Source organism: Monodelphis domestica, chromosome 4 (genome assembly GCF_027887165.1).
Source record: "Monodelphis domestica isolate mMonDom1 chromosome 4, mMonDom1.pri, whole genome shotgun sequence".
Classification (NCBI taxonomy): Eukaryota; Metazoa; Chordata; class Mammalia; order Didelphimorphia; family Didelphidae; genus Monodelphis; species Monodelphis domestica.
This window is the reverse complement of record NC_077230.1, coordinates 299,456,003-299,475,659: the sequence shown is the minus strand read 5'-3', so window position 1 is coordinate 299,475,659 and position 19,657 is coordinate 299,456,003. Positions and strand designations below refer to the sequence as shown.

The following is a 19,657-nucleotide window of genomic DNA, read 5'->3' as shown; positions in this document are numbered from 1 at the left end:
TGCAAGGCCCCCTTCCTTCACATTTTTTTTCATTATTTCCCTGGATATCTTTGATCTTTTGTTCTTCCAAATGAACTTTGTTATGGTTTTTTCTAATTTGGTAAAAAAATTTTTTGGTAGTTCAATGGGTATGGCACTAAATAAGTAAATTAATTTGGTAGGATTCTCATTTTTGTTAAGTTAGCTCATCCTACCCATGAGCAATTGATGTTTTTCCAATTGTTTAGATCTAGTTTTAATTGTGTGGAGCGTGTTTTGTAGTTGTGTTCATATAGTTCCTGTGTATTTTATAGTGTCTAGGGTGATTTTAAATGGAATTTCTCTTTCTAATTCTTGCTGCTGAGATATATTGCAGATATATAAAAATGCTGATGACTTATGTGGGTTCATTTTGTATCCTGCAACTTTGCTGAAGTTGTTGATTATTTCCACTAGCTTTTTAGTTGATTCTCTAGGATTCTTTAAGTAGATCATCATATCATCTGTAAAGAGTGATAGCTTGATCTCCTCATTGCCTATTTTAATACCTTCAATTTCTTTTTCTTCTCTAATTGCTACAGCTAATGTTTCTAGTAAAATGTTAAATAATAGAGGTGATAATGGGCATCCTTGTTTCACTCCTGATCTTATTGGGAAGGCTTCTAAGTTTATCCCCATTGCAGATTATGTTGGCTGATGGTTTTAGATATATACTGTTTATTATTTTTTAGGAAAGGTCCTTCTATTCCTATGCTTTCTAGTGTTTTCAATAGGAATGAGTGTTGTATTTTGTCAAAAGCTTTTTCTGCATCTATTGAGATGATTATGTGATTTTTGTCAGTTTGTAACTTTTCTTTATTTAACCAATACTAAATAGTTTTTATCATTACTACTTTATAATATAACTTGTGGTCTAGAAGTATTATTACCTCTTCCCTCCTGTTTTTAAAAATTATTTTCCTTGAGATGAGACCTTTTGGATCTCCAAATAAAATTTGTTATTATTTTGTCTAGTTTTATTCTAGTCTAATTTTATAAAACATTTCCTTTGATGGTCAAGGTACTAAATATATAAATTATATATGCTACTTTCCAAATAAAAATTATTTATGTGGTATTATAATTTTATTATGCTGATATGTCTTACCCATGAGCATTGAAGTCATTCATTATTTCTTTAAAAAATTCTATAATTGTATTTACATAAATCTCTTGTGCTTCAAGTGTGCCAGATTAATTTCCAGATATTTTATGTATTTTGTAATTACTTAGAATGAGATAACTATTTCATCTTTGATTTTATTATTACTGTTTAGAGATGCTGGTGCTCATACCCAACTGAAGCCAATAATTGTTTCAATTAGTTTCCTTGAAGATTCAATTTTTTAAAAATAAAGCTCTATGTTATGAATAAACATGAATAATTTTGCATCTTATTTACCCATGTTTTGGTCTTTAATTTATTTATCTATTCTTATTTCTATTGATTACTTTTCTAGAACTCTATGAAATAATGGGACAAAAGGAGCATTCTTGCTCATCATTTTCCTTCAGTACTTCCATTTGCTTCTGTACATTTAAAAAGTGTTTCAATTAACCTTTTTCATTTTTTTAATAATATGTTGCTAACCTCTACCCCCTACCTTATCTCTTCTCTTCAAACTGGAATGGATGGAAGGAAAAATAAAACACTTTTAACAAATAAACATAGTCAAGCAAAATAAATTCACATATTGACCATATCTGAAAATATGTCTCCTTCTAAGATCATCACTTCTCTTTCAGTAGGTAGGACCATTATTGGTCCCTAAGGTCATGGCTGGTCATTTCATTGATCAAATTTAAGTTTCTTACATCCCCCAAAATTATTTTTCTATATAATGTTGTAGTCATTGCATAAATAATTTTCCTAGTTCTGCTTATTTTATTCTATGTCAGCTGATACAAATACTTGTTTCTCCAAATCCACCCCTTTCATAATTTCTTACAATACAATAATATTCCATTATATTAATATACTATATATTTCTTTCAATAATTACCCAATTGTTTTGTGCTCTTTGTTTCTAATTCTTTACTGCAACGAATAGAGCTACTGTATTTTGATCTAATTCTAATTTCTGCCAGATTATTTTCCATTTTCCCCAGCAGTTTTTATTAAATGGCGAGTCCTTAACCTTGTAATCAGGGTTCTTAGGTCCATTAAATACCACACTATTATTTTAATTTACTTCTGAATGTTGTATACCTAATCTGTTCTATTGATGAGCTTTTCTATTTTGTAGCTATTTTCAAAAAGTTAAAAAGATTACTGCTTTGTAGTATAATTCAAGATTCTTGACCTTTGTTTCTCTAGAATTGATGAATTTTGTTATTATTTTTCTAGCTTTATAAAGTAACCTTTTGCTAATTTATTGGCATGGCTCTGATCAAGTAAATGAATTCAGGTAGAATTATTTTTATTATATTGTTTATATATTTTATTTTATATTATATTATTTTATATTATTTTATATTAATTATTATTATATTGTTTATATATTTTATTTTTATTATATTGTTTTATTATATTGCCTCATCATAAGCAATTAATAATTCTCAAATTAGTTGAAATAATTTTTATTTCTGTTAGAAGTATCTTATAGTTGTATCCATATAATTCCTGTATGTATCTTAATAGATGGCCTTTGAAGTTTATACATTCTGTAGTTATTTTGCATGGAATTTCTCTCTATTTCTACCTACTAGATCTTATTGATATAAAGATTAATGATTTATGTTATTTTTTTTAATATCCTGCTACTTTGATGAAGTTATTATTTTAATTAATTTTTATTTGAATCTCTGAGGTTCTCTGAGTAGACAACAAATCATCTGCAAGAAGTGATCATTTCGTTTCATCTTTATGCTTCGTCTCACAATTTATTTTTTCCATTTTATTGCTTCATTTAGCATTTCTAACTTTATGTAAAATAAAAGCAATGACAATGATTATCCTTGTTTTTCTTTACCTTTTATTTCTAATAGGTCTTGGCAGTTTTCTTTGATGGTTTCTTGAAATATGGTATCCCTGGTTTTTGTTTGGTCAAATAATTTATAAAATTATACAATGGCTTATTGCCAATGAAAGGTTAAGTGACTTACCCAGGATCATACAGACCATATGTAGCAGAAACAATACTTGAAACTAGGACTCAGGGACCAAATCTAACTATGCTACTATCCCTCTTCCTTTATATATGATGATATAAATAATTATAAAATATTTTTGCATATGTATATATTCCTTTTGTCTCCTTTATCAACTTGCATTTAATTCCCTTCTGGTTACCCATTGCCTCTAAAATAAACATAAAAATAGCCTTCAGTAGCAACAAATGCTTAAAAAGGAGCAAACCTGTCCTCATTGGAAAGGGAGTAGGTTAAAGGTTCTATGTTAATCAGTAGTAGGATTGGGACTATGAGTGGTTACCACACTTGTGCAAGATTGGGAAATCCAGTCCCAAAACAAACCTATCAAAACCGGTTGAGAGAAAGACACACCACACACACACACACACACACACACACACACACACACACACACACACACACACACAGAAATAAAAAGAGACCAAGAGAGACAATTAGAGAGAGAATAACAGAGAGACAGAGAGAGAAAGAGAGAGAGAGAGAGAGAGAGAGAGAGAGATTGGACTTGAGCTCTAGAGTCCTTTCCAAATCTATTATACTAATATTTTGAATTTGAATATTGAATTCACTCTTCTTGCCCCAATAAGGAGGCTATTAGAACTGGTTTTAATACCATAACTGTGAGAACCATACTGAAGATACAAGGGATTTATCTTTTTTTTTTTTTGAAACCTAATTACTTCAAAATTATTCTGAATTCATAGACTTTAACATGACCATTTCCTCTGTGTTTTCTTTGGTTTTGTCACATCATAGGCACCATTTTTGTGAGGCTATAGATATCATTGTAATTGTTTTGATTTTGTTTTGCAGTTGTTATTTCAGCAATGGCATTTGGATTTATTGAAAGCCAAGAACCACCTCTAATAAAGTGTATGTTAATTGATAACAAGATCAGCGATTCATCAATAAGGACATCATCAATATCTATGGTAAAATAACATTAATAGTTTTTTAAACCAGACAATAGAAGATATTATTCCAGAGTCTAGGCTTAGGTTTTGTTTAGGTCCAAAAGCCTTTGACGAGGTTGAATAGACTTTACAAATACCTAAAACAAATACCTTTGTGTATTTGTGGTTAAGTATGTCAACATGGTATAGTGGAAAGAGAACTACTTTTGTACAAGAAGACATGGGTTAAAAATCTCATCCCTGACATTACTACCTGTTCAACCTTGTACAAATTACCTAACCTCATCTATCTAAGCCTTAGTTACCTCATCTGTAAAAAAAAAAACAATTGGATTAAATGACATCTAAAGTTCCTTCTAGCTCTTGAATATGAAGTTCTAGAGGTATCTCAAACCCCACATAATCAAAACAGAACTAATCTTTCTCCGCAAACCTTCCTCTCCTGATCAGTTTTCCTATTACTATTGAGGACACCACTCTCCTTCTAAATCACTGAGGCTTGAAACCTTGATGTCATCCTTAATTCCTCACTTGCACTCATGTCACATAATGCAAATCTGTTAAGTCTTTTTGTTTCTGCCCTCACAACATCTCTGACCTCTGTTCTCTTCTCTCACCCAGCCACTATCTTAGAGCAAGCCTGCATGACCTCTTGCCTGGACTGTTGCAAGAGCTCTCTAACTGGTTGCCTTGCCTGAAATCTCTACTCATTCTAATCTATTATTATTATTACTCAGTGACCAAAATGGTTTTCCTAAATCTTAGGACTGATTCTGTCATCCCTATGATCAATAAACTACAGAGGCATTTTTTACCTCTGGAATCAAATATACACTCCTTTGTTTATCATTTAAAGTCCTTCGCAAGCTGCTCCCTTCCTGCCTCTCCAATCTTCTTACACTTTACTCCCCTCCAATAACTATGCAATTCAGCAGACCCTGGCCTGCTTGCTTTCCCCACACATAACATTCCATCTGTCTCTTCCAAGCATTTTCACTATTTCTCCAGCCTTAAAATACTCTTATTCCTCATTTTAGCCTCTTTAGTTTCTTGGCTGCCTTTAATACTCAGCTCAAATCTCACCTTCAACTTTCAGACAACTTTCTCTGTCCTCCCTACTGCTAGTGACTTCCCTCTATCATGTATGCATGTATGTAGTTTTATGAAGACATCTATAAATGTGCAGGATATATTCCAAGACTTACTATGGATGGCTAACACCACAGATATAAATGAACACCTCCTCACCCCATATATATTATAATACATATGTATAATAAAGTTTAATTGATAAAGTAAACACAGTAAGTCATTACCAACATCAAATGAAGTAATAATAAAATACATTTTAAAAAATCCTTACTTTTTGTCTTAAAATCGATATTAAATATCTGTTCCAAATCAGAATAGCCATAAAGGTTAGGCAATGGGGGTTAAGTGACTTTCCCTGGTCACACAACAAGGAAGTATCTGAAGTCAGGTTTGAACCAAGGACCAAGGACCTCCTGTCTCTTGAACCTCCTCACTATCCACTGAACCACTTAGCTGCTCTCCTTTCTTTAATTTTTAACACTTATGTTAACCTCTCTCTCTCTGTCTCTCTCTCTGTCTCTCTCTCTGTCTCTGTCTCTCTCTCTCTCTCTCTCTGTCTCTCTCTCTCTCTCTCTGTCTCTCTGTCTCTCTCTCTCTGTCTCTCTCTCTGTCTCTCCTCTCTCTCTCTCTCTCCCTGTCTCTCTCTCTCTCTCTCTCTCTCTCTCTCTCTCTCTCTCTCTCTCTCTCTCTCTCTCTCTCTCTCTCTCTCTCTCACACACACCCTCCTGTCTGTCTGCTCCAGGTCTCTAAGGTCTTCCATACCCCACCCCCCCTTATGGAAAAAAAATGTTTTTAAGTGAAAATAGAAGAACTTGACTCTGACTCAGATCACCTCCCTGTTTACTACCCTCCCAAGCAGCCTCCTGCTTATACACACACTTCAATAATCAGGTGAAAAATTGATTTAAAGAGAACTTTTCCTTTAAAAATTCATTACTGAATAAAAGACCAGCCTCAGAATCAGGAAAACCTGGGCCCAAGCTCAGCCTCTGGCATATACTGGCTTTAGGCAAGTTCTTTCACTTTGAGAAAGTTACTTAATCTTTTAATGCCCCAATTACTCTCTTAAGGCTGTAATTTTCAGAACTGTTGCTGATCTAAATTGGTAGAGGGTTAAACTGATGAAATTACAGATATGAACCAAAAAAAAATGTCTTGAGAGGTAGGGTAGTTCATAGGGTAGTGTTTGCTGAGTAGAACATTTGATGATTAGGCTAAATGTTAACTTGTCTAATTCTTGAGACAGGTAAAAATGTAGCAATAGGTTCTCACCTTTGCTTCTGGAAGAGCCAGTATGTACCAGTGAGACAGCTTGCTCTATTTCTAGATTTCTATCCTAGACTCACTTATTCCAGGCCTGCCTCACTGGCTCCAGCCCCATACAGGCCTCACAAAAGAGCAATTGCTGTTGAAAAGCCTAAAGAACAGCATATTCTGATCAAGGAACAAATGTTACTTATATGAAGTTGGAACAATTCATGAATGGTATATACAGGCTGCACAACACTGAAACCCTTGTTCTACCCCTTTATCAAAGGCACAAAGAATTACCCCTATTCCTCTTCATGCAAGTGGTAATTGGGTTCCATGTTAAAGGTCATCAAGTTCTAAAATTCTATGCCTGTGTCTGAGGTATTTTGCAGACATGATCAAAACAGAGAACTAAGAATAAATATTACAGTAAAACCAACATCAAAACACATATGTAGCCTGTGTCCAAGAGGAAAAGACCAAACCTTTTTTTTCTAATGAAGAGTTTTTTGCTCCATACTATAAGTAATGTGTTATGACATACTTGGAATCAGAGGGACTGGGTTCAAATTATGGCTCTTCTACAGGTTTGATATTGACACACAATCACTTAACTGCTCATTTTGTTTCCTTATCTATAACATGAGTGGATTGAAAGGATCCCTTTTAGAGATAGCAATCCTTGAATTCATGAGATCTCTTCTAGCTCTGAATCCCATGATTCTGTAAGAAATGACAGCAGGATGCATAGTCGGTGGAAGACAGAAACTACTTTACCTTCTTTCATCAGTCTCACTAACATTTGAGGCAGCAAAAAAATGAGATCCAAAAAAATCATTATGGATTTCTGATCATTGTTGACCCACTTCCCATGTTATTCTTTTTATCTTCTGTCTTACAATCAATACTGTATATTGGTTCCAAGGCAAAAGAGTGGTAAGGGGTAGCAATGGGAGTTAAGTGACTTGCCCAGGGTCACACAGCTAAGAAGTATCTGAGGCCAAATTTGAACTCAGGACCTCCCATTTGTGGGTCTGGGTCTTAATCCACTGAGCCACCTAGGTCCTACCTTATTCTTAATCATTTTATCAAATGGTTTTGAACAGTAAACTACCATTTACTTACTCCTTTTGAATATTGCAATAATTGCTTAATGCTTATGAAATTACTTGAAGATGCAGCTAGAAGTTAGTTTTAAAAAACCTTTCAGCTCATATATATCTCAGCTCTATGTATTTCATGTGTATATATTATAAATATGTATGTATATTCTAAATAGTGGAGCTAAGTGTTTGTTCTGTGATATAAAAATATAAGTATTCAATAAAGTTTTTGTTTTAAAAATATGGCTATAGACTTCCCTACTGCCATATGTATGAATTTGTTTATTTTGCAATGCAGGCATCAGATCTAATGAAAGACCTTGGATGTTCCTTGAGACCTGAAAGCACAGGAGTTGTATATGAAGCAGCTGAGACAGTTGAAGTAGACATTTTTGCAGCCATTACATTGCAAGTGATGTTGAGCATCCCAGGGAACATTTCATGTACTTGGTTCTTTAAGAATAACTCAACTGTCTGCCATCCTGATTTTGATGTACAAAACAGGTAAGCAGAGTAATAAACACACAGCAAACAGCCTTGAGGAAGCATACCCTAAAATCTATTTCACTTGTAATTTTTAAAAGTTTCTTTTAATTTATACATCTAATGGTTCCATTAGGTGGGGAAGGGGTAAAGTATAGTTTACCTATAGATTCGTAAATAAGCTTTATAGAATTTCCTGGCACTCAGAAAGGTTAAGCAACATACCCATGGTCAGGCATATATTTAGTGTCAGAAGCAGGTTCTTAAATCAAACTATCCTGACTTTGAACCCAAATCCAGAATTCTATCCATTACTCTGTTGCCTCTCATCAAATGAAAAGTAATATGTAAATAAAAATTTATCCCAGCAAACTGGTGAATGATCTATTCTAGACAAATTTAAACTAGTGTATTATTTATAAATACTTTCCAGACTGACCAAAGCTGTGGTCAAGAGCTCTCCATGGAATAAGCTTCAGGATCAGCAGGGCCCACTAATTGTTCATTACTTTAGATTCTCTTGTATACATAGTAAATGGTGTGAAAGGATTCATCTTCAATGCTAACACTTATGGTAGTGAGAGGCCAGAAGCAAGTGGATGGTCTGATGTGACTAAGGAATAAGCTTTTCCATTAGAAAGTAAGCAGTCAGGGGCCAGAAGCAGGAGGGCTGTCCAAGGACCCAGAGTATGTATCATCAGTGCAGTAGCACCATCAAGATCCAAAGGGCAAAATAGACAAGCCTGGAACAAGGTCTGTCAAGAGCCCAAGAAATTGGATCTCCAAGTGGTTTTAAGACCTCTGAGGCGATTTAGTTCTCCTTATTTTACTGAGGAAAAGACTCAAATGGTACTTTCCATTGTGACTGATCTGGGACAAAAATGACAACTCTGTCCTTTCTAGTCCTGTAGTATTGAGCTAAACAGCAACACACTCCTAACTTTGACTATTTCAGTCAGTGCAGATTTCACATGTGGACAGCTCCCCACCATTGGTCAAAGGCAATGACTATTTGTATAGTGGATATCAAAATGAAAGGCAGATAAGAAAAGACTCTCTTGAGTTTGCACAAAGAATGTCTTGGGATATCTTATTTTTTAAGTAATTATTTTGCTTACATGACACATAGTAGCAACCTTTCATTTTAGTTATGCTCATAGGTAGCACCAAACAAAGGAAAAGGGCTTTAATGTCTCGATCAGTATGTCAGGGAAGATTTGGACTATCTACAACAAACTAAAAAAAAAAAATCTTGCTCTAAACTGAAATGCAATTGATTCAGAGATTATTTTCCAATTAAAAAGTAGCTTATTTTAGTGGAAAGAATTCTTGATCAGGAGTCAGGAGATTGCTGCTATCTAGCTTGGGCAATCTTGGGCAAATCCCTTTGCATCTCTGGTTCTCTGTTTTCTCATCTTTAAAATTAGAATTACAAGATGATCCCTAAGTTCCCTTTCATCTCTAAAATTCTTTGAATTTTGCTTCCCTTTTTTACTTCCCTGCTGCTATTACTCCCTAAAAACCAACCATCACAGATGTGAAGGGCAGACAGGATACAATCCATCTGTATCCATCTTATTAGAACTAACAACTCCACCTCCTTCTCTATGCACACAGGGAACCATTTGGTATATTATAGCAGTCAATAAGTAGAGAAGAAAATACTTTTTAGGAGTGCTATACTAAATGGCCTGAGAAAGGTAGAGCCTCTATCCCTGAAATTCAGCTTAGGCATCAGAGTATGTGCATTTATACATATATGTACCATGTGCATATAATATGCACACACACATATATAATTATGAATTGTATGCAGAACTGAGGTCAGTCAGTGTTCAAGTTGAGTCAAAACAGTAACTATTTTCCAGGCCAGTGCACATGCTTTTGAAGTTTCGTTCCAGATCTTTGGACACATTCATTTTCTTTTCCTCTTTTAAAGTACTTTTCAGATTGATGTGGCATAGTTACTTCTTTTAGTCTGAGTTAAAATTAAGTACTTTATTAACAGCTGAAAGCTTGTTGCTCAGAGACCTGTTAGCTAAATTTTACTGATACTGTTTTCTACAATTCTTCTCATCAGAGTATGCTAAAAAGCAAATGAGAAACAAGATCCTTTGGGGGGTGTGTGTGTGTGAGTTTGGGGGGTAGTGTCAGGGAGAATATTTACCAGAGAGAAATAATCTGCATTAACTCTTGATGGTATTGGTTTGAATGTAGTGCTTTTCTTTTACATGAAAAACAAACAAACAAAACCCACAATTTTATTTCTTATAAAAAGTGATTAATAGAATCAAAGAGTTTTCGAACTAGATTTTGTTTCACAGCTATTGGTCTAGCCTTGGAAGTATTCATAATCTGCTCAAGGAGTCACAGAAAGTGGGAGTTCTTATTGCAGGGCCACAAAATATCCTGGGTGAGTAGGAATGGCTTACACCCAGGACTTCATCACTACATGATAAAACCAATGTTCTGTTGGCCCATTGCCAGCATCATTTTCAAATATGAATGACTTTCCATAATACTGTTGTGTGTATGTGTATGTGTGTATAGTGGATGATGTGGGTGCCCTAAAAGCCAAATAGAGTATGTATAATTCTCTTAATTTACTATGAAGGAATAACTAGGGAATGGAAATCTCCTCACTCTGCATCAGTGCTATTCTTTTGAAATTCCCTTAGAACAGTAATCACTATTACTAGTTTTGATAAGGGGAGATTGATTGACCTAATTCTCAAGAAATATCCATTCAAACAGATGACAGAAAAGGGATAGAGGAATAAAAGGAACAAAGTGAGGTGTGAGAAGAGATGGAAGAATAAAGCAAAAACAATGCTTTGGGACTCTCATAGTGGCTGCCATTTATAATATCTCCCTGCTTGTTTCTAGTAATTTGGGTCTAGAGCTCAAGAAAATTTTAATTTTGAAATTTTATTTTAAAAATATAGTAGTTAACAGCAACTCCATTCTGCGACTAGGTGTTTAAGATTGTGTTTTAAGATTGAGGGGCTGAAGGCAATGACTCCATTGGACCAGGAGCAACTAGGGGGTAAAAGGATAGCATACCAGATCTGGAGTCACAAAGACCTAAGTTCAAATCTGGCCTCAGACATAGCTGTGGGACCTGGGCAACTTACTTAACTATTATCTGGCTCAGTTTCCTCATCAAAATGGGGATAATAATTGCACATACCTCTCAGAATTGTGAGGATCAAATGAGATAATAATTGTGAAAATGTGCAACACAATGCTTAGGATATAATAAATACTTTATAAATTTTAGCTTGGGCAACTAGGTAGTACTAGGCCTGTAGTCAGGAGGATGAATCTTCCTGAGTTCAGATCTGGTTTCAGATATTTCAGACACTTAATAGTTGTGTGACCCTGGGCATTTCATTTAACCCTGTTTGCTTCAGTTTTCTCATAGGTAAAATTAGCTGGAGGAGGAAATGACAGACCACTCTAGTATCTTTGCTAAGAAAAACCTAAATGGGGCCATGAAGAGTTAGACATGACTCTTCTGAACAACTGAACTGAACAACAAAATTGTAATTGTTATCATTTATTGCTGTTGTTATTAATTATAGTTCCTGAACCTATTCCTGAACCCATAGTCACTGCCCATTTGCCCATAATGGTCACAGTGAATGATGACCTGGCTTTATCCATCCTGGTTTATTTCAGGTTTACATTTACACATCTAAGAAGGGCTAGGGAGTCATCTTATTTGTTAATCTGGTATCTCACAATATCCAGGAAAGGTCTTCTGAAGGTCCCATTTGCCTGCAGGTCACCAAAGGAAATGAGAGTGAAATCACTTTAAAGACCCCTGCTGGCCCAATCCTCACTTCAAATGAGCTATGATCTTTAGAACCTCTTTGTTATTAATCAGTTAGTCATTAGGTCAATAAACACTTATTAATAACAAAGCTATCACTTGAAGTTAAAACTGTGACTTTTTAGATTTTAGGATTTCAGAATGATTTACATTATCTAACAACTGTCTAAAAAACATTTATATGGGGCTCTTGGAGCCAGAGAGTTCTATTAAATATTGGAAGTAGATTGTTTGCATAATGAGTATTGTAATTCTCACTTCCTCAATGGATGGGGAAGAGGATGGAGGGAGAGAGAAAATTTGGAACTGAAAATATTTTTGTTTTAATTGGAATAAGGGATATAAGACAGTGTGACTTCTTAAATATTCAAGTTTCTTGGAATTTGTGAGCTTTCCCAGTGAGATGGAAATTAAGTCTATTTTAAAAAACAAAGATTATGTAAATGTTATAGTTTATTTAAATAGCATATGTTAAGGTTTGAGAAAAAGAACTAAATGCATACAGATTGCACTGTGACTAAGGAAAATGTTCCTTGAAAAAAAGTTAGGGTAAAAAAATTGTTAAATTTTTTGTGATTGTTAAAAATTACTCTGGGCCTTATCCAATTGAAATATTTCTCTGAAATTATAATGGGGCTTAGTGGGAAAATATTTTTTCATGTTTACATAGCAGCTAGGGAATGGTTTTAATGAATTATAAAGCGAGGTTCAACCCTGCTATGCTTCCTAGTCATATGATTGGGTAGTCACCTTAATTTCCCCAGCTGTATTTATAGGGAACATAAGATTGTGGGCAAAATCTTAACATCAATAGCAGTGTTTTAAATTTGGAGCTTGTTAGAGTATACTTGGTTCCAAATCATTACTGTTAACCTGACCAAGTTAGGTCAATTTGGGCAAGTCAATCTCTCTGCACCTCAATTTCCCTATCTGTAAAATGAGACTGGACTATATGTGGTTGGTTTCTGTCTTGTTTTTGTGGGGAAGAGTTACTTTTTAGTTCCTCAAAATCTTGAGATTTTGTGGGAAAGAGGCTGACTCTGCTATGTTGATTTTGAATAGAATGCTTTGTCTGTTTCCAATGGTAGTGGCCTTTGAGAATGGGGTTATGGTGGTTATTTCTTCCCCTTAATCACTTGATTAGGGTGTCACAATTGACCAGTTGACCTTAGTTGAATTGTTGGAGATCCCTGAATTGGATGACTGCTAAGCTACCTTCTAGTTATACAATTCTGTTCAACATCTCTGACCCTAGAAGAAAACTGTATCTAGATTTAGAGCTAAAAAGGACCTTAAACCAACTCTCTTATTTTTCAAATGAGGAAATCAAGGTGAGGAGAGTTAAGGGACTTGTCCAAGGTCACACAGTTATAAGTGGCAGAGCTGATTGCAAACCTACTTCCTCTGATTGCAGCTGATTCAGATTCTTAACTCTCTGCCTAGGTAATCATAAATTACATAATTACTTTTTCCAAAGTCTCATGTGAAAAGAGATCAAAGTACTTGTTAACAAGGGCACTAGAATAATCAACAACTTTAGCAAAGTTGCAGGATACAAAATAAACCCACATAAGTCATCAGCATTTCTATATATTTCCAACACAGCTCAGCAGCAAAAACGAGAAAGAGAAATCCCATTCAAAATCACCTTAGACAAAATAAAATACCTAGGAATCTATCTCCCAAGACAAACACAGGAACTATATGAACATAACTACAAAACACTCGCCACACAACTAAAACTAGACTTGAGCAATTGGAAAAACATTAACTGCTCATGGGTAGGACGAGCCAATATAATAAAAATGAACATCCTACCCAAACTTATTTATCTATTTAGTGCCATACCCATGGAACTCCCAAAAAATTTCTTTACTGATTTGGAAAAAACCATAACAAAGTTCATTTGGAAGAACAAAGGATCAAGGATATCCAGGGAAATAATGAAAAAAAAATGTGAAGGAAGCGGGCCTTGCAGTCCCAGATCTCAAACTACATTACAAAGCAGCAGTCATCAAAACAATTTGGTACTGGCTAAGAGACAGAAAGGAGGACCAGTGGAATAGACTTGGGGTAAGTGACCTCAGTAAGGCAGTATATGATAAGCCCAAAGATCCCAGCTTTGGGGACAAAAATCCACTATTCAATAAAAACTGCTGGGAAAATTGGAAGACAGTGTGGGAAAGATTAGGTTTAGATCAACACCTCACACTCTACACCAAGATAAATTCAAAATGGGTGAATGACTTGAACATAAAGAAGGAAACTATAAGTAAATTAGGCAAACACAGAATACTATACATGTCAGACCTTTGGGAAGGGAAAGACTTTAAAACCAAGCAAGACATAGAAAGAGTCACAAAATGTAAAATAAATAATTTTGACTACATCAAATTAAAAAGGTTTTGTACAAACAAAACCAATGTAACTAAAATCAGAAGGGAAGCAACAAATTGGGAAACAATCTTCATAAAAACCTCTGACAAAGGTTTAATTACTCAAATTTACAAAGAGCTAAATCAATTGTACAAAAAATCAAGCCATTCTTCAATTGATAAATGGGCAAGGGACATGAATAGGCAGTTTTCAGATAAAGAAATCAAAACTATTAATAAGCACATGAAAAAGTGTTCTAAATCTCTTATAATCAGAGAGATGCAAATCAAAACAACTCTGAGCTATCACCTCACCTAGCAGATTGGCTAACATGATAGCAGAGGAAAGTAGTGAATGCTGGAGGGGATATGGCAAAGTAGGGACATTAATTCATTGTTGGTGGAGTTGTGAATTGATCCAACCATTCTGGAGGGCAATTTGGAACTATGCCCAAAAGGCACTAAAAGACTGTCTGCCCTTTGATCCAGCCATAGCACTACTGGGTTTGTACCCCAAAGAGATAATAAGGAAAAAGACTTGTACAAGAATATTCATAGCTGCACTCTTTGTGGTGGCCAAAAATTGGAAAATAAGGGGATGCCCATCTATTGAGGAATGGCTGAACAAATTGTGGTATATGTTGGTGATGGAATACTATTGTGCTAAAAGGAATAATAAAGTGGAGGAATTCCATGGAGACTGGAACAACCTCCAGGAATTGATGCAGAGTGAGAGGAGCAGAACCAGTAAAACATTGTACACAGAGACTGATACACTGTGGTACAATCGAAGGTAATGGACTTCTCCATTAGTGGCAATGCAATGTCCCTGAACAATCTGCAGGGATTTAGGAGAAAAACACTATCCACAAGCAGAGGACAAACTGTGGGAGTAAAAACACCGAGGAAAAGCAACTGCTTGACTACAGGGGTTGAGGGGACATGTCTGAGGAGAGACTCTAAATAAACACTAATGCAAATACCAACAACATGGAAATGGGTTCGAATGAAGAACACATGTGATACCCAGTGGAATCGCGTGTCAGCTATGGGAGAGGTGGGGGGGGGAGGAAAAGAAAATGATCTTTGTCTCCAATGAATAATGTTTAGAAATGATCAAATAAAATATTGTTTAAAAAATAAATAAAAAAAAACAAGGGAACTAGAATGTTTATATGAGAAGCAAGTCAGATTTCTAAAGCTCATATTCAAAAGTAGTTGTGCTGTCTAGTTGTGAGAAGCTCTACTTTTAAGGGCATCATATTTATTATTAATTATTTTGTGAGTTGGTAGTAACAACCAGACCTCAATTGAACACATTATCAGAGGATGACTACTTCTTTCAGCTGTGGGGAAGGTGGTAAATCCAAGTAGGTGGACTTGAATTGAACACTTCCATCCAAATTGTGTCCAAGGAGGCCCTCTGTAATTTACCATATTCATTCATATCTTCTGGGCTTTTGCTAATTCCATTCCCTATTCCTGGACTGGGCTACTCCTACACTAAGCTCCTGGATTTTGTAAATTCCTTTCCTTTCAAAGTTCAACTCAAGGCCACCTGTTCCATGAAGCCTTCTTTGAAAACACTATTTCTCCCATTAGAATGTAAACTTCTTGAGAATAGGGGATGTTTTGTTCTTTATATTTTTATCTCCAACCCCTAACAAGTGCCTAGCACATATCAGGTGCTTAATACATGCTTGCTGACTCTTGGCTGATTTCTCCCTTCTCAAATTTCTCATTCATTTGTAAATAATGTATTTCTCTAGGCTCTATGAACACAAACTTGACAATCAACACAATAACTGTTCTCTAAACTGAGGGATTTGGCATTTATATAAATAGATATTGTATAAGATAGAATGTAGTGAGGACTAAAGAAAGATCCAGACAGGGTGATCCAGAAAACTCTGAGAAGGGAGAGATGAAATTTTAGCTGGGGGAAGCTATGGGTATGTGTGTGTGGTGGTTGAGGTTGGAATTAGAGAAGATTTTATAGACGTCTTGGCATCTGACTGAGCCTTGAAAGAGGAGAAGGATTTCAGTAAGTAGAGATAAAGCTGGCAGGCTGTCTGGGTATGAGGTGCACAATGCATGAGATTAGAACATGGCAAGGTAAGATTTTTTTTTAAGCCCTTACCTTCTGTCTTGGAATCAATACTATGTATTGGCTCTAAGGCAGAAGAGTGGTAAGGGCTAAGCAATGGGGGTTAAGTTATTTGCCTAGGGTCACACAGCTAGGAAGTATCTGAGGCCAGATTTGAACCTAAGACCTTCCATCTCTGAGCCTGGCTCTGAATCCATTGAGCCACCTCATTGCCCCCAAGACAAGATTAAGAAATAGGTTAGTCCAATTTGTCTGGAATGTGTAGTAGCATTAAACATAGTATAAATAAGACTTTAAGGTAATGCAGTCAGATTGTGGAGGACCTTGTGTCAAGGTTATCCTAGAAGCATAAAGGAGCTCTGGAGGATTTTTGAGCAGGAGAGGGACATAGATCTGACCATTGGGAAGCTTATTTTTGGTAGCTGGGTGAAGAATGGATTGGAGTGAAGAAGAACCCGAAGACAGAGATATAAGTGAAGGGACTATTGTAGTAGTCCATTTGAAGAGTGATGAAAGTTTAAACCAGATTAGTAGTGGCAGTATAAATGGAGTGAGAAGCAGGAACCAATGGGAGAGATATTGTAGCAGTGGAATTTAGAGGACTTGGCAAATTGCTGTATGTAGGGAAAATGAGGGAGAAAGAAAAATATACACATGACTGAGGTTTCAAACCTAGATGAGGGGGGATGGTGGTAGTAGTATACTTGATGCTACTTAAAGAGGTCAACTTTTGAGTGAGGGAGAGATAATTGGTTCAGTTGAGTCTGTGATGTCCAAAAATATGATACTAAAGTTCTGGAAAGAGACTGATCTGGGTAAAGAATAATAATAGCTAATATTTATGTACTGCTTTATGGTTTACAAGGCACTTTCCTTATATTATTTCCTTTGATCTTCACACATTATGAGATGGATATAATTTTTATCCCAGTTTTGCAGATGAGACTGAGAGAGAGTAAGTGACTTGCTTGGTTGGAATTCAAACTCATGGTTTCCTGAGTAAAAGACTAGTCCTCTGTCTACTACACCCTCAAATCTCTTTTTTATATATTGGAAAGCATCTGCAAAGAAATGATAGTAAAACCAGTGAAGATCATGAAAGGAGAAGAATGAGGGAGTAGTGGGAGAGAGAGAGGGAGAGAGAGAGAGAGAGAGGGAGAGAGAGAGAGAGAGAGGGAGAGAGAGAGAGAGAAAGAGAGAGAGAGAGAGAGAGAGGGAGAGAGAGAGAGAAAGAGAGAGAGAGAGATTTCTGTGATTCTCATGCTTTGGAAGTTGAGAAGGAATAGTCAGATAGGAAGAACTAGAAGAGAGTAGTATTAGTTGATGATCAATAGCATCAGCTAACTGTGGTATGGTCAATGAAAATGAGAATGAAGGTTTAAGAAGGCTATAGACTTTGACAAGAGATTATTGAAGACTTTGGATAGAGCAATTTCAGTGGAATTATCAGTAAGTTTACAGTGGTGCGAAGTGAGGAATGACTGAGTAGTTATAAAGTGGAAACACAAAATCTTATAGAAATTTCCATAGCACTCTTTAGCACTCATCTCATATTGCCTCAAATTCATAGTTATTGAGCTCCATCTGCTCCTCCCCTCTCCACCATTTTTCATTTGTGAGCTTTGTGAGAACAGAGACTGTGTTGTGGCACAAAGTATTGTGCCTTGTACATAGTTAGCTATTATTACTGAATTGTGTTGAATTGAATTGAATTGAGCTGAATTTTGAAGGTAATATGGTATATTAGAAAGAACTGTTCATATGGAGTCAGAAAACCTGAGCTTGAATCCTGATTCCCTCTCTTACTACCTGTGTGCTCTTCAGTGAGCCTACTTCACTTCTCAAGTTCCTCATCTTTAATTGAGGGATTTGATCTAGATAACTCCTAAGGCAGACTTGCTCTGAACTCCTTAAGTCAAGAATCTAGAGCATTCACAAACTTTAAAACCTCCACATAAGTGGCAACTGTAATGATGATGATATTAATCATCCTATAGATTGAATTAAATTGGAGACAGCAAGGACTTTCACTTGTACAAAGAGTACTTTGTGGTCACTATTAGAGACTGAACAGTAGACCTGATAAACCAGTGCTTTGATTCAGCATAACTTTTTTTTAGTTCACTAACTTTCCATAATAACAAGTTTTATTTCCTGTTTTGCAGAGGAATTGTTTCCATAGTCATTTTGAAAATGACAGAAATTCAAGCTGGAGAATATCTACTCTCAATTCAAAGTGAAGCTATGAATTACACTGTGATGTTTACAGTGAGTGTAAGAAGTAAGTTGGGTTTAATAACAGAGATCTATCTACAAGGTTTTGAAAGAATGACTTCATTGTCCTGATTTATTTTGTTGTTCTCTACAAAACTTAGCAGTTGTCCAAGAAAGAAGATGCAATTTTTTTAATTGACAAAGTTGGATTGATTATGTTCTCTGGGCCCCCTTGGAATGACCTATGAGAATTTTCTGAGTATAGTTCTATGTCTTCGAGTAATTTACTGAAAGTCAACATATGAATATAATTAAATTAAAATTATTTAGCAAACATAAGTACAGATGGAGGACCAGTCTCATACTTTGTCATTGTGGTAGTTGTTCACTGAGAAGATTCAATACTTCCATATGCTTTAGTGCCTGAGACCATAAAACTTGAGCTGGAAGGGATATTAAGGATCATCTAGTCCAACCCCATTATTTAACAAATGAAGGATCTGAGGTGCAGAGGAGACGTGATTAGCTCCTTCTGAGAAAGACTCTTAGATAGTAAGTGGACATGTGTTAAATTTAGCTGTCCATTTTCTCTTCAGAAGTGTACCAGCAATGCACCTTACTGGACAGAGACAAAAAATACTTTCATCCACCCTTGCTTGCCTTCTCTCTACCATCTTCCTTCACTGGATGGAACAGAATCAACTAGTAGCCTAGCAATCTTACAAATGAGTGTATCCTTTCCTCCAAGAGTATGAGATTTCCATTTTGGTGTGGTGTCTGACTCCTCCCATGACTGACTTTATAGCATTGCACATCAACACTCCATTACATTCCCACCCACCCCATACAGAGCAAAGAGTGTATGTGTGTGTGTGTGGTGTTTCCTATCTATTAGCACACCTTTGTGCCAATGCAGTGTTCTAACCAATTTGGGCTTCTTACTGTTTGGGAAGGATCATAACCTCCACGATAAATTAGTGACTAGATTTTCATGGACTTGTAGTCAGGAAACCTGGGTCAAATCCTGCCTTCTTCACTGACTGATAGACTAGATGAGGTTTCAATTCTCTTCAGTTCAATTTGGCAAGCATTTATTAAACTCCTGCTTTATG

At 35.7% G+C, this 19,657-nt stretch overlaps 1 protein-coding gene across 1 annotated transcript in view; it reads left to right on the top strand.

The window, feature by feature from the left end:
• FLT3 (fms related receptor tyrosine kinase 3) overlaps positions 1-19,657 on the top strand; it is a 97,812-nt gene that overhangs the window by 9,433 nt on the left and 68,722 nt on the right. Inside the window, exons 2-4 of the mRNA XM_007495258.3 lie at positions 3,985-4,103; positions 7,830-8,035; positions 18,497-18,612. Coding sequence (XP_007495320.1) covers positions 3,985-4,103; positions 7,830-8,035; positions 18,497-18,612 — 441 coding nt within the window. The remainder of the gene's footprint in view (positions 1-3,984; positions 4,104-7,829; positions 8,036-18,496; positions 18,613-19,657) is intronic.